This window comes from Bos mutus, chromosome 18, assembly GCF_027580195.1.
Source record: "Bos mutus isolate GX-2022 chromosome 18, NWIPB_WYAK_1.1, whole genome shotgun sequence".
NCBI classification, from domain to species: Eukaryota; Metazoa; Chordata; class Mammalia; order Artiodactyla; family Bovidae; genus Bos; species Bos mutus.
The window spans coordinates 8,682,584-8,697,077 of record NC_091634.1 but is presented as its reverse complement, the minus strand read 5'-3'; the positions used below and the strand labels follow the sequence as shown (position 1 = coordinate 8,697,077).

Below are 14,494 nucleotides of genomic sequence, written 5' to 3'. Positions count from 1 at the left end.
TTTCCAGCTTTCATATTCTTGATTAAGGAATCTGGTGGGCCTGGCTTGGGTCGTGTGACCACCTCAGACTCTGTCACCTGTGCTGGTGGGTTGGTACACATTAAAGCCAAGGCCACAGGGGCCTCCTCCTTAGATCCCAGGAGACTTCTCTAAAAGTTGTCTGCCACAGACCCAAAAGAGGTGAAGTCATTGGTCCACGGTCACAGACTAGTGGCAGAACTGGGACTAAATCTGCCCTAAAGTTGGGAAGGGCAGAGGGCCTCTACCCTTGGCCATGGTGCTGTAGAAGGTCCCACTCCCGCCTTCCTCCAGCCGTTCCCCTCACAGGGTGAGGCTCCCATGAGATCAAGAAGGTGCATCTGCCTGGGTCCCATAGCCTTCCCCCAAGTTCTGAACCCCATTCTGGGTACCTGGACCCCTGGAATCTCCTGGCCAGATAGCCTCAGGCTCACTTTCTAGGCTGCTTCCCTGTCTGCCTCTGGAGTGTGGACCTTACCACAGCGTCTGAATGCCTCGGCCTGAGGATTGGATGTTTTGGTGGGGAAGGATGGGCAAAACCTTGTGCAAAGTCAGGTTCAAAGCTCCTTACATTGTGGGTGAGCCAGAATGAGACGGGGGCAACCTTCCCAGGGTACCTCCTCTGACACAGGACTCCCACGGAGTGTGAGAATTCCAAATTTGAACCTAGTTTTCCAGGTGGTTATGAAGGAGGTTTATTTGTCAAGGCAGGAGAATACAATATACTTTACTTAATAGCTTATTAGTGTGATTTATAACTGAATATGTAGACATGATATATGGGTTTTCATTTGTACTCTTACCCTCAGGCCCTGAAAGCGTTAGAGGCAGGCCTGCTTCAGACTGATTCTAAGAACCAACTTTTTTCCCCCTTATTCTTCATATAATGGCCTAACAAATCAGTAGATTCTTAGCATTGGTCTTGGCCAGGCAAACTACAAAAATTTTGAATGAAAGTCTTGGTGGGTTTTGAAACCTGGTAAGACTTTTCTTCATTGTGATGGCATCTCCAGGTCGTACTGCTGATGGCTTGATCTGTGTGGTAAGACTTGTCAGGAAGGGTCTGGCAAGTCTGTACTAAGCACTAAATGTCACTCTGGTTGACTGCATGACTTATCTGCTAAGGTCAGACAGACCCATTGACCAAAAGGTTTGAGGGCAGTAGAGGCATCTTGTATACTAGCTTTTACAGTGGATCCAAACCCCAGAGGAGTGATTATGGGGAGGCAGAAAGCCACCTTACACACCATGGCTGGTTTTTATTTTCACCAGCAGTTTGAGTTTTCATCTTTCAGATCCATTTTGATCTTCAGCAGGGTGTGGAAACTGCCTGGCAGCTAATGGATCTTGGCTCCCTTAGCCTGTAAATTGCGCCATTGTTGTCTTCTTTCTGTTTTCTTTTTCTTTCTGATGTGTGGGGGGGTGGGGAGTTGGTAAAGGAAAAAAAGGAAGACACACACCTCTGTAAGTGTGAAGTTTTATACACTTGGCGCACACACATGTACTAGCTTAAACTTGGTAGAAGTACCTAACAACCATATGAGGATAAGGTGGCACTGCCTTACTCCCAAATATTTTAGTCTGTATTTTCTCAAATAAGGTATTCTCCGTGATCAGAAACCAGCCATCACAGTCAGGAAAAATACATGGATAAGTCACTGCCATCTAAATCCTCAGACCCTGTTTCGGGTTTGCTAGTTATTCCCGTCATGTCCTTAACAGCAAAAGGATCTGGGTCAGAGTCATGGATGATCTAGATTTTCATGACATCTAAAGGTTGCAAGCCGGTTATTTTGTAAAATGTCTCTCAGTTTGGGTTCCTCTGATGTTCCTTGTAATTAGACTCTTGCTACACATCTTTGGCCAAAATAGCACAACATGGATGCTTCTCATTGCATCCTGTGGTCTGGTGCATGGTTTCCATGTGTTGCTTTACTGGTTGTGTTAATTTTGATAATTTGAGTAAAGTTAGTTTCCATACTGATCCTTTGAAAACAATTTTTTTATCCCTGTGTGACTAATAGGTATTTTCTGGAGAAGTATTTTGAAAATATGTAAATACTTCATTCCTTAAAAAACTTTGCTCATTAGTTACTTTTAGGTCTAAAGGATTATAGTTTACTTAAAAGTATTATCTATTATCCTTTACTTTTATCCTCAGATTGCTCCAGATTTGACCTGAATTTAAGCTGAATTGTTACCTCTTGACATGTCCCATCATTTTTGGGGGCACTTTTCCTTGTCTCAGGCTCCTCTCATGTTGCAGCTTTGAAATCAGTCATTTCTCCAAGGAAAAATGTGTCTCTTAGTGGTGATTAGAAACCAGAGTCTGTGTTTGAGATGTGCTCATTGCTGCTAGAGTATCATTGCTTTTAGACGTTTTCAGTGGACACAGCGGGTAAATACTTGTATGTGTACACATACACTTGCATTTACATTTATTTATCTGTCTGTATATATGGAAAATAAGAGTTCACGGCAGTAACTCTCACCACAGGCTTCATTCTAATTCTCTCTGTTTCCATAGTTCTGATTCTCTTCTTTGACAGTGAAGCCTTGCTGCCCAGATTCTCAGCGCATTTTCTTGTTGCATCAAGTCCTTGGATGTGATCGGGCTCCCGCTGCTGTCCTCTGGGGATGCCCTCCTTACCCTGCCCTGCTCTGTCCCCTCCAGTCCAGCCACCAGCCCTCCACACACACTTTCTTTACCTGTCTTCCTTCAGTCCCAGAAAACGGCTTTTGGACTTCATTGTTTAGGAAAGGAAAAGAAAACCATTTTCTTATTCATAATTAGTTGTTTGTATTTTAACATATATCTCTCATGGCATTTTTAAAAGAAAATTTGATGTAGGTTACTAGGTTTCAACTGTATTTCCTTCTGCCATAGGGAGAAGGAATGCTGTTATTTATGGGTATTGTTGTTTGTGTCTGTTTACTAACACAGAGAACATTTCATTGAGTATCTTTAGACACATTTTATTGGTCACTTGTGAAGGAATTTCCGTGGCATAAATACCGCCAGAATTCACCAGAGAGTCAGAATGGACAGAGCTTTGCACTGTCTTCCTGCAGTGAAGGGAGTCCGTGGCATTGATCTCTGTGACCCCGGTGCCCAGGGGAGCTCATAGTAAGTGCTCAGGAAGCATTTGTTGGATTTGAGTTGGCCTCAGCTTCTTTTCGGAGAAGGCAATGGCACCCCACTCCAGTACTCTTGCCTGGAAAATCCCATGGATGGAGGAGCCTGGTGGGCTGCCCGTCTATGGGGTCGCATAGAGTCGGACACGACTGAAGCGACTTAGCAGCAGCAGCTTCTTTTAGTGAACAGGAAACCTAGTAATGGTGATGAGTTACTGCCTGGTGATTTGAAGTCAATGTATTTTATCCTTGGCCTTCCCTTGTGGCTCAGCTGGTAAAGAATCCACCTGCAATGCTGGAGACCTGGGTTCGATCCCTGGGTTGGGAAGATCCCCTGGAGAAGGGAATGGCTACCCACTCCAGTATTCTGGCCTGGAGAATTCCATGGACTGTATTGTCCATGGTGTCACAAAGAGATGGACGTGACTGAGCAACTTTCACTATTTTATCCCTAAGCAATCTTGTCTTTTTTTTTTTTTTTAAACAGAAGGTGGTCTTCTGCTCCGTCAAAGAGGCGCTGGAAGTGGACTGGAGCAGCGATAAAGCAAAGGCAGCTCTGAAGCGCACGACTCCAGATTACTTCCTCCTTCAAGGTGAGCCCTGAAAGCAGTTTCTCGGCACGCGCTTTGTGCTCTCATTTCTGCATGTGAGTCTGCAGAACCCAGAAGGTTCCTTGAGGTTGCCCTGAGCCTAGTTCCCCCTTAGTTGGTTCTAAGTGGTCACTTAGGACAACAGAGTGAATGGAGAGGAGGCCCATCATTGAGCTCTAGTTTCTTTACAATTTCTGTTTTTTTTTAATTATGTGTTGAAATGAACTGCTTTCTGAAATTGAGCCCAAGATAACAGTGTTATAAATCAAGCTCCTGTCATCACTGTTCCTGGTGCTCAAAACCGGCGTTCCTCTCCTGAGAGATTTTCTCCCATCTCTCACCATCATTCAGAGGGCGTTAGGTAGGTGTTGGTTGCCATCTCAGTGTTCTTGTGCTTGGCACTTTATTATTATTATTATTATTTAAAATATCCATGGAATGTGGGATCTTGGGTCCCTGACCAGGGATCGTACCCTTGCCCTCTGCATTGGAAGCACAGAGTCTTAACCACTGGACTCCAGGAAAGTCCCTGTACTTTAATTTTTTAATATTATTTTAAAAACAGTAATCATGAACATCGAGTGCTTACTAGCAAGAGCCAGTGGGAGTTGATGTGTTATCCCTTAGTTCACAGACAAGAGAGCTGAGGCACAGAGAAATTGAGGTTGCTCTTGTTCTCAGGGTGAGCAAGTATGTAAATCATATGGGTTTGTTAGCATAAAAATAATCCGTATCTGTTACAGAAAATACCAGAAAAGCCCCCCAAAAAAGAATCACCTTGACATTTTTGTACTTATGGGGATGTGCTTCTCAACTCCCCCTCCTCACTGGTGGTACATAGACACCCCTCTGTAAACAGCTGTTAATTTGCAGAGGTTTGGGCATAGCCTTGGTGTTTCTAACTGCCAGTTATAAGAGGAGTCAGCTAGTATTTGAGTTTACCATAACCTGGGGATCCTCAGCCAGGGGCAGTCTTGCCCTCCAGGCAAGTGTCTGGAGACATTTTTGGTTGTTATGACTGGTGTTGGGGTGGGGAGAGAGCCCCCAGAGTCAGCAGTGTTGAGGTTGAGAGACCCTGATCTACAACCCTTTTGCAGTTTCCAGAGTACTTTCTTGTCCACCTCCTCATCACATCTCCCTCATGAGATGGACAAGGTAGGAATTATCCCCAGTTTGGTTTCCGGGGCTGAGGAGGCAGAGACCCAGAGAGGCTTGTGTTTTGCCTTGAGAGGACACCGAGTGAAAGTCACTCAGTCGTGTCCAGCTCTGGCCTTGTGGCCTGCAGCCGCCAGGCTCCTCTGTCCATGGCAGTCTCCAGGCAAGAGTGCTGGGGCAGGCTGCCATGCCCTCCTCCAGGGAGCTTCCCAACCCAGGGATCGAACCTGCATCTCTTACATCTCTTCTGCATTGGCAGCTGGGTTCTTTACTACTCGTGTCACCTGGGAAGCCGAAGAGGACACCAGATGCAGATGTAAAAGAGGTGGGACCTGAGCAGCCCGGGTCTTTGAAATCTAATGAATTAAATACTGTATGAGGTACCAGGTAATAAGAGCATGCATGCTCCATTCTCAGTGCCCTGTGAGTGTTAGCTCATTGGATCCTCACCTCATGCACACGAAGCTGCTGCTGCGCGCTCCTCTATACACACAAGGGATAGACTGGTAAAGACACAGGCCCATGGCCATCACTGCCCTCAGGAGCCTGTCACTGAGATGGGGAGGCAGGACTCATGCCCTGGAGACAGGATGGGGGAACGTGTATATTTCATCCAAGTAGATTCTGCTGAGCATCACCATCAGAAGTTATAAGGGGCTGGGGAGTCAACAGGATGTGATGAAGAAGCAGGAGCTTTATATCACTTCGCACATGGCAGGCAGTGGTTCACGGTCATTCAGAACTGGCGCTTTGGAATCAAAACAGACCTGCCTTCCAGTCCTGGCAGGTGGGTGAGGTTGAGCCACAGACTTCAATTCCCAGAGGCGCCCTCAGATTCCCCTCTGACCATGGGGGTGGTGACAGTGCTGGCCTCAGAGGGCTTTTGTGAGGCTTGGATGATACCCGTGCAAGAGGCTTAGCCCAGAGCGAGTCCTAGAGATCTGTCTAATCTAGCCGTGTGCTTGGAGGTCGGAGGTGCTTTCTAGTGTTAGGGTTGACTCAGTTTACCCTTAATTCCATTCTTGAGTAGGTATTATCATAGCAGCAATCCTGTCAGGCTTTAGTTTTTTTGCCCGTAAAAAGCAGTTTGTTTTATAATACACTTCATGTGTTTACTTCCCTCTTCTAAATGGTAACTAATTCTCTTTTTAGTTTCAAAGCTTTGCATTTGGAGATTAAGACTATGTTCATAATTAATAATATACAGTTTCTTTATTATGATAAAAACACGCACCATAAAGTTTATCACCTTAACCATTTTTATGTGTAGTTTTCTTTTTTTTTCTTTTTGGCTGCATTTGGTCTTCGTTGCTGCGTTTTCGCTTTCTCTAGTTGCAGAGAGTGGGGGCTACTCTCCAGTTGCGGTGCGCGGACTTTTTATTGTGGTGGTTTCTCTTGTTGCAGAGCATGGGCTCTAGAATGAGGGCTCAGTAGTTGTGGCTCACAGACTTGGTTGCTCTGCGGCATGTGGAATCTTCCCAGACGAGGAATCAAACCCATGTACCCTGCATCGGCAGGCAGATTCCTAACCACTGGACCATCAGGGAAGTCCATGTGTATAGTTTTGTAACATGCGTGTGTGTGTGTGCCACTGAGTCATGTCCGACTCTTTGCGAACCCATGGACTGTATGTAGCCTGCCAGGCTCCTCTGTCCATGGGATTCTCTAGGCAAGAATACCGGAGTGGATTGCCATTTCCTTCTCCAGAGGATCTTCGCCACCCAGGGATCTAACCCAGGTCTCCTGCATTGCAGGCAGATTCTTTACCATCTGAGCCGTGAGGGAAGTCCATAGTTTTGTAATAGGGAATTTTAAAAAAGGAGGCAGCTCCACACGTCATACCATCTTGGTCAAGGCTGGCAGCCATGTGCTTCCCACTCTTCCCTCCACCCCTGGGGCAGATGTGGCTAAGAAATCATCCTTGTTGACCGGCCACTTCTCCCAGAGCCTCAGAATCCTCTCGACAGCACTGCCTGCAGTCCTCTCTGACTGGGCATACAGATGAGTCCACTTCTAAGCTTATAAGAATAAGGCCTAGAAGGGAAGTGACTCCTCCTCCTCCTGGCTATACAGCACACCAGTGGCAATATCAGGCCTAAAACCCAATTCTCCTGATTTTGTTCTTTTACACCACCGCACGCATCCGCGCCACACACACCCAATTCTCCTGATTTTGTTATTTTCCTTCGCTTTTCTCTCTGTAGCAGATGACGTGTCCTAACTTTTCTTGCGTGTTGTCACCTGCGTATTCCTGATGTTTTGCTTTGTTTTGCCCTCATGGGTCATCCTGTGCCCTGTTTGTTTTTCCAGATATGCTGCACCTGGAACTCTTAGTGTCCCAGCAGTGAGCATAAGGGGCTGGTTAGCTTTCTGGGGGCTTTTCACATGTGATTAACTGCTTGATTAAGAACTGGACTGAGCTTCTGGAAGTGGAGGGCAATGGCTCTCATGATCTCTTTCCCTAGGGGAGTCTGGCCGGCAGGTTAGACTTCTGCCAGAATTCAGCTTGTAAGTGTTAAGCGACTTGCTTTCTTTCACTTGATGGCCTTACGTGCTTCGGAAAAGATCTTGGAGCATACATAGAATGACCTCATTTGTCTTGTTGGCTGCAAAATGTGTTTCTCTGGGTATGCTGTCTTTTGTGACTCGTCTTATCAAATGTAAGTTGTTTTCAGCTTTTCTCAGTCCTTGGAGTTTGTCCCCAAGAGCCTTTCTAGGAATGTGACTGATACACCTGATGATGCCTTAGGAATTCCTGGTGAGGTCAGAGTGCAAGGTCAGAGTACTTGACTGTGATACGTATAGGAGGATACCTTGCAGATAACCCAAATGGAACACTTAGTAGGTGCTCGACAAGTAGTTTATACTTGTGACTAGTCTGCCTGTCTGGTCATTTCTTCCCCCTCCCTGCTGCTGTCCCCAGAGGCCCCTCCTGCCTCCCTGCTCCCCTGGGAGCCATCAGGCTTTCAATCCCAGTGCCACCCGGCTCTGGCTTGTCCCGCACGTGTGGACGGTCCTCACCCCATTCACCATCCAGCCCCCGGTGAGACAGTAGCCCTGCTGTCCGTATGCGTGTGTTTGCCTTGTTGGGGTGTGAGTGTTTTTCCAGTTTACTTCATAAGATAGTGGCCAGACTGCACGTTTCCTGCTGCATTTTCCACTATCTCAAGAGTCAGCCTTACCAACTGTGAGCAAAAGGTCTCATCTTTTTATTATTCTCCCATGGCATGTTGCAAAACATTAAGTGTGAGCTGGTTTCCTGTGGCAAAAAGTTGACTTTGATTTGTTCTTTTTGAGGTTACTGTGAGTTTATCATAACAGGAGTGCTAAAAATAATTGAGTCTTGTATGGAAACAGCATTCACTTACCAGCATGAACAATAACACGCAGGTTTAGCCCAGAGCAGGAAGATATGGACTTCATCTCGAGATGTGAATTACTGAGCAGAGAATCTTTGGCAATCCTAACTTTTCTCAGTCTGTTCTGACGAGTCATGGAAAAGTACTTGGGCTGTCTTTGAACCACAGAATTAATGCTGAAAATAATCTTAGACCATTTTTGGAGCACCTGCCATGCACCAGATCTCGTGCCTGGAGATTGTCACGGGAAGAAGAAGCCTCCTTGCCAATGGAAAAGACAAGCATAGATAATCCTGCTCATGAGGGGAGCTGTAACAGAGGGCTATTGACAAAGCTGTCGTGTTGTGCTGGTCTGTTTTTCAATATGTGTGAATTATTCGACAGTCGAAAGCAAACTGTTCTGAGAGCTCAAGGAACTTGGGGTCTGGGTGTCTTTGGGGAATTGGGAAGGCTTCAGAGAGGAGGAGACACCTGAGCCAGATTTTAAAGAATAGGTATTTGCCAGGTGGTAGAGGGAGGTGAGAGCGTTGTGGGCCAGAGAAGCAGCGCCTGCAGGCGGCCAACAGGGTGGAGACCGTGGTCCCGCAAGGCTGGAGCTTGGTGCGAGCCAGCCAGACATGAGACTGGGGCCTCACTTTTTTATGTTTTTATTCTTAGAGCCAGTGGTTTCCCCAGAGGATATCAGGCTCCCTCAGGGGACGTTTGAAATACAGATCCCTTGGCTGTAGCTCAGATGTACTGAATCGGAGCAGCTCAGAGTGGCTGGCATCTGCAGTGTTGCACACCTCCCAGGTTTCTAAAGGACCAGTCAGTCGGAGGGAGACCATTGCCCTAGGAGAAGGGGAGCCCTGGCCTGTGTCAAAGCCTCGCTTCACTCATCTGCAGTTTTATTTTAAGACATGTTAAATGCTGTATTTCAGGCGAGGACATGACTGAGGCAGGGCTAAGATGATAACCCCATGTGGCTCTTAAATGTGCTGTTTTGTCTATAGACCCTCATACTAAAAAAATAACTGTAAACAAATATTGAACTCGAGTTAGGTTTGTTTTTTACAGTGGTGTGGGTTAGAAATTCTGAAACTTATTTACTCTTTATTCTAGGATACCATCTCAGCCACCAGGGAAGCCCTGGATGGAGCAAATAGGCAAATATATTGTGGATAATGAGACTTGCATTTTTTTATTGCCAGAAAGGGGAGTTCGTTACTTCCCCTTGTTTTAGTCGCTCAGTCGTGTCTGACTCTTGGTGACCCCATGGACTGTAGCCCTCAGGCTCCTCTGTCCCTGAGATTTTTCAGGCAAGAATACTGGAGTGGGTTTTAATTTCCGTCTCCAGGGGATCTTCCTGACCGAGGGATTGAACCCATGTCCCATGAATTGTCAGGAGGATTTTTTACCATTGAGCCACCTGGGAAACCCTCTCTAGTTCAATTGGAATTGGAGTCATCTGGATGAACTCATGGTTTTTTTATATGTAGGTACAGAAATAGATGCGTGTGTGTCCATGTATTTACATTTTTTATTATTTTTAAAAACATTTATTTATTTAGCTGCTCCGGATCTTAGTTGCGGCATGCAAGATCTTTTTAGTCGTGGGCGGTGGGATCTAGTTCCCTGACCAGAGCTAGAACTCAGGTCCCTTACATTGGGAGTGCAGAGTCTTAGCCACTGGACCACCAGGAAAGTCCTCATGTGTTCACATTTATACATATGTATTTTCCAGCTCTAACCAGTTGAGAGGGCTTTTAGAACTACTAGCCATGAACAGACTTCATGGTTGTTAACATGCTGAGAACCAGGACTCCTTGGAGAAAGGGCTGGTTTTGGGCCTGGGGTAGGAAATTTACAGATGTGCTTGGAACATCCTGCACTGCCCGAAAGTGAGGACGTGTACAGAGAATCACAGTCGTGTCTGCGTGAAGGTCACAGGAGTCAGTTTGAAGGGGCGCCTACTGATCAAATCTGGGAGAATTTGAGGATCAGGTAAATCATGATCGTAGTTGATTACAGCCCATAGAATAAAATAACTCATGAACCTATACTGATAAATATATAAGTAAATGAGGGAGAATAAATAAATGAGGGAGAGGGGAGAGTTTATTTTTTTTTAAACAGAAGAAGAAGAATAAATACAGCAAGAATGAGGAAGATTAAAAGAAATCTGTGTTTGGCCATCATAGTAGTAGTTTTAAGGATCATTGTTTTAAGGATCATTGATGGATGCTAAAAGTAGGCTGTGAAGCAGCATAGATGTCTTCCCAAGATACTTTTTGATTTATTACAGAGAGAGACTAGAGAACCCAGCAGGTTGTCCCTCCACCAAGAGCTCACAGTTAACATTCCAAGAATAGGACAGTAGGTCTCACGCGTCCCACGTGGACGCACTGAGCAGGTAGGAGATAGTGTAAGTAGCGCCGCTCTGCTGAGCCAGCCAGCGGTGGCCTCTGGTTCTCGGCCCAACATGGGTGATCTCAGCCCAATTATGGGGAAACATCAGACACACTTGGACTGAAGAAGATTCTATAAAATAAATGGCCTGTACTCTTCAAAAGTGTCATTAAAGACCCAGGAACTCCATTTCAGATTAAAGAAGGATGAAGAGACAGGGTAACTAAATGGAACACGGACTTCCCAGACTGGATCTGAAAGCAGATATATTTTTTTTTGCTTTTGCTTTCAAAGACATCAGTGAGACTGTCAGTAAAATTTGAAAAAGATCTGTTGAGTACATAGTAATACTCTATCGATGGTTAATTTTCAGTTTTGATAACTTTTGTGGTTCTATGAGAATATTCTTGTTTGGGGGAAATACACAGTGAAGTGGGCTTCCTTGGAACTGGTAGATCAGACCTTGGGCCCGCTGTGGGGGAATTAGAATCTTTTCTAAGGTGGCCGATTGTTCTTGGTTCATAAGTCTAGCCCAGCAAGTTTGGAGTTCATGTCTACTTTCTGCTACCCCTAGAACCTTGATGTCTCCAGATTTGGATTTGGAAGAAAGGCATTTTGGTTCCACTCTGTCGTATAGTTCACCTTATGGCCTCTGTTTTCTCATATAGCGATGGGGGAGACGTTGATAACCTCCTCCCAAAGATCATGTGTAGGAGAGCCTTAGAAATCGTTCTGTCTTCTTTTAATGTTAACCTTCTTAGTAAAATACTCGGATGTCTCAGAGAAAACTGCCATTTCATGTGTATTCTTCCAGAACTTTCTAGTATTTTGTGCCTCATTCTTCCTCATCACTGCAGAGATTCTTTGGCAAGGTTTCTTATAATGGACAGTTTTAACTTTTTTATGGTTAGAAAACTTAGTTTCCTTGAGTCCTCCTTCCTCAGTTCCCCCTGCCCCCACCACACTCCCAGCCTACCTGTTTTTATGATTTTTAACTGACTTTGTCTCTAGACCTCAGCTTGATTGGGTGATCAGTTCTCTTCAGGAGGAACTTCTTATTTTAGAACCTGTAACCTTTGCACACCAGCCATCGCCAGTAGCTGGGCCCGGCGCTACCCCGCCGGTGTTTTGCTGTCCAGCGATGACAAGAACTGCTGAGGAAGAGACGGCCACAGGGAAATGGGTTCCGATAATGGGGCAGCCTCTGAGTGCTTGTTGATTTGCTGCTGTCATAACCACAGATGTTTAAAAATAATTTGTAGGGAGGGAAGAAGAAAGAAGTGGTGGGTTTTGTTGTGTTTCTTTTTTGTTTGGTTTTTTTTTTCTGGTGCCACTTGTCTTATCAGTGGTACAAAACGCAGACCACAGTCATTCAGAAAGGAAGAAGGCAGTGCCACACAGAGTGGAGAGGTGAGGGGGAGGGCAGAGGTGAGCCGTGAGTGCAGTCCTGGGCTTCACTGCCGTCAGCGGGTAGAGACTCTTGCTGGAGAACCAGCTCTGTTAGGCTTGTGCTCCATTCCTCAACCTGAAAAAGAGGCACATAACCTGGAGTCTGCCACTGGGGTCACAGGGATTAACAAATGCGGGCCAGGCACATCTTGTGCATTCATAATTTTTTTTACTTTTTAATTTTTATTGGCGTATAATTGATTTACAATGTTGTGTTAGTTCCAGGTGTACAACCCAAGTGACTCAGATATACATATACATGTGTTCATTCTTTTTCAGATTCTTTACTGATAGAGATTCTTACAGAATATTGAGTAGAGCCCCTGTGCTATACAGTAGGTCCTTGTTGATTAACCAACAAGGCACTCTCATGAGAGCAGATCTTACTATGACCATCTCATTTTCACAGACGGAAATAGAGTCTGAAAGAAGCTTAAGTCATTTGTCCAGGGTCACCAAACCTAGTAAGTGTTTAAGCATCCCCCAATAAATACCACGTCCCTCAAAGCGCTCAGTCAGACTTCAGCTATTCACCTTACTAATTAATACTTATGGCATTATGTCCATTTTTTAAAGTCTGAACATCACAAGAACCCGTGACGTTTTCTTGTTCCACTTCTGCAGATGGGAAACTGAGGCCCACCGTGGCCAGATTGAAATAATGGGCAACATTGTCAGCAACCTGCCTTGTCTTCTCTGCAGGCCCGTGTCTCCCCCACCCCCGTTGTTAGCTTGTGTTTGAGCTGCTCTCGGGCCCCAGCCCAGCTGCGATTCTGGTTGAAAGCCTCACATCTCTTCCCTGACTGTCAGACAACAGTCACGGGAATGTCCTGTGCCATCTTCCCTGGGTAAGAGCGGTTGGTGGAGAGCAGCAGATGCCCAGAGTCAAGGTCATGTGCCACTCAAGTGCTGGGCTGGAGAAAAGCCCCTGTCTCCCTGCTGCTTGTGACCAGGCAGGGGAGTGTGAATGGAGAGGGTTCTGTCAGAACAGCTCTGTGAGCCGAGGGTGCGGCTGGCCACGCTGGGAGACGGGGCCAAGCACTCGGGGTCCAGGGAGCTCCACACTTGGCCTCTATATAACCTGCCTCAGCATTTCAGAATGTTTATGTCCCCTTCTTTTTGTAAGTTACAGACTTCTCAGACTGCTCCATTGTAAAGATGAGAGTCAAGCTCAGGAATCATTAGACCGTTGTTTTGTGGGGTTTTTTTTTTTTTTAAAAAAGAAGAGAAATGGGGGACTTCCCTGGTGGTTGGGATTCATGCTTCCACTGCAGGGGTCACGGGTTTGATCCCTGGCTGGGAATGCTGCAGAGCACAACTGGGGGAAAAAATTGTTTTTAATTTTTGTTTTAAAATAATAATTGTTTTTTGTTGTTGTTGTCTTTTAAGGAGAAATAGAATATTTGGCCAGATGGAGTCTGAATGGGTGGTTTGCATTACTCTAAACTGATGGATTCTGGGATGGGAAACTAAGTTCATTTGAAGTGGTTTTCTTTTTTTTTTCTTTCTTTTTTTTTTTTTTATTTTATTTTTAAACTTTACAATATTGTATTAGTTTTGCCAAATATCAAAATGAATCCGCCACAGGTATACCTGTGTTCCCCATCCTGAACCCTCCTCCCTCCTCCCTCCCCATACCCTCCCTCTGGGTCGTCCCAGTACACTTTCTTTTCTTTTTTTAAACCAGTCTGTATTCTCTCTTCTCTCTGCTTCCAGGGAGGCAGTACAACATAGAGGTTAGAGGTGTAGTGATTTTGGAATCTATCAGAAGCCCAAGCCTTAGTTTCCCACGTTGGACAGGAGGATGGTCACAGTTGTACCCACCTCATTCTGTTTTTATTTTTTATTTTTATTTTTTTTTTTATTCATTACTATTTATTAGATGCATGTGAGGGAATCAGGTCCTTTCAAGTATCTTATCAGCACAGACCAGTTTCTGGTCTAAATTACCACAAGTATGGCATGAAATAAGAAGTTACTGAACTATTAATTCATATCCTTCAAATTTTTGTCCTTCTGGGACCATATATACTTCCTTAAGAATAGTTTATTCTCTTTCAACATAAGATGTTTCCAAAAAAGAGATTAAAATAATCTATTATCCCCTAAGGAAAAAGAAAAACTGGTGATTGTCTTTGGCTGCTGCTGCTGCTACTGCTGCTAAGTCGCTTCAGTCGTGTCTGACTCTGTGCGACCCCATAGACGGCAGCCCATCAGGCTCCTCCGTCCCTGGGATTCTCCAGGCAAGAACACTGGGGTGGGTTGCCATTTCCTTCTCTAATGCATGAAAGTGAAAAGTGAAAGTGAAGTTGCTCAGTCATATCCGACTCTTAGCGACCCCACGGACAGCAGCCCACCAGGCTCCTCCGTCCATGGGATTTTCCAGGCAAGAGTACTGGA

The 14,494-nt window shown here is 45.3% G+C and overlaps 1 protein-coding gene across 2 annotated transcripts in view; it reads left to right on the top strand.

The window, feature by feature from the left end:
* Window positions 1-14,494, top strand: part of SAE1 (SUMO1 activating enzyme subunit 1) — a 62,785-nt gene that overhangs the window by 30,975 nt on the left and 17,316 nt on the right. For both annotated transcript variants that reach the window (XM_005900932.3, XM_005900929.2), the window contains exon 6: window positions 3,641-3,746. In XM_005900932.3, coding sequence (XP_005900994.1) covers window positions 3,641-3,746 — 106 coding nt within the window. The remainder of the gene's footprint in view (window positions 1-3,640; window positions 3,747-14,494) is intronic.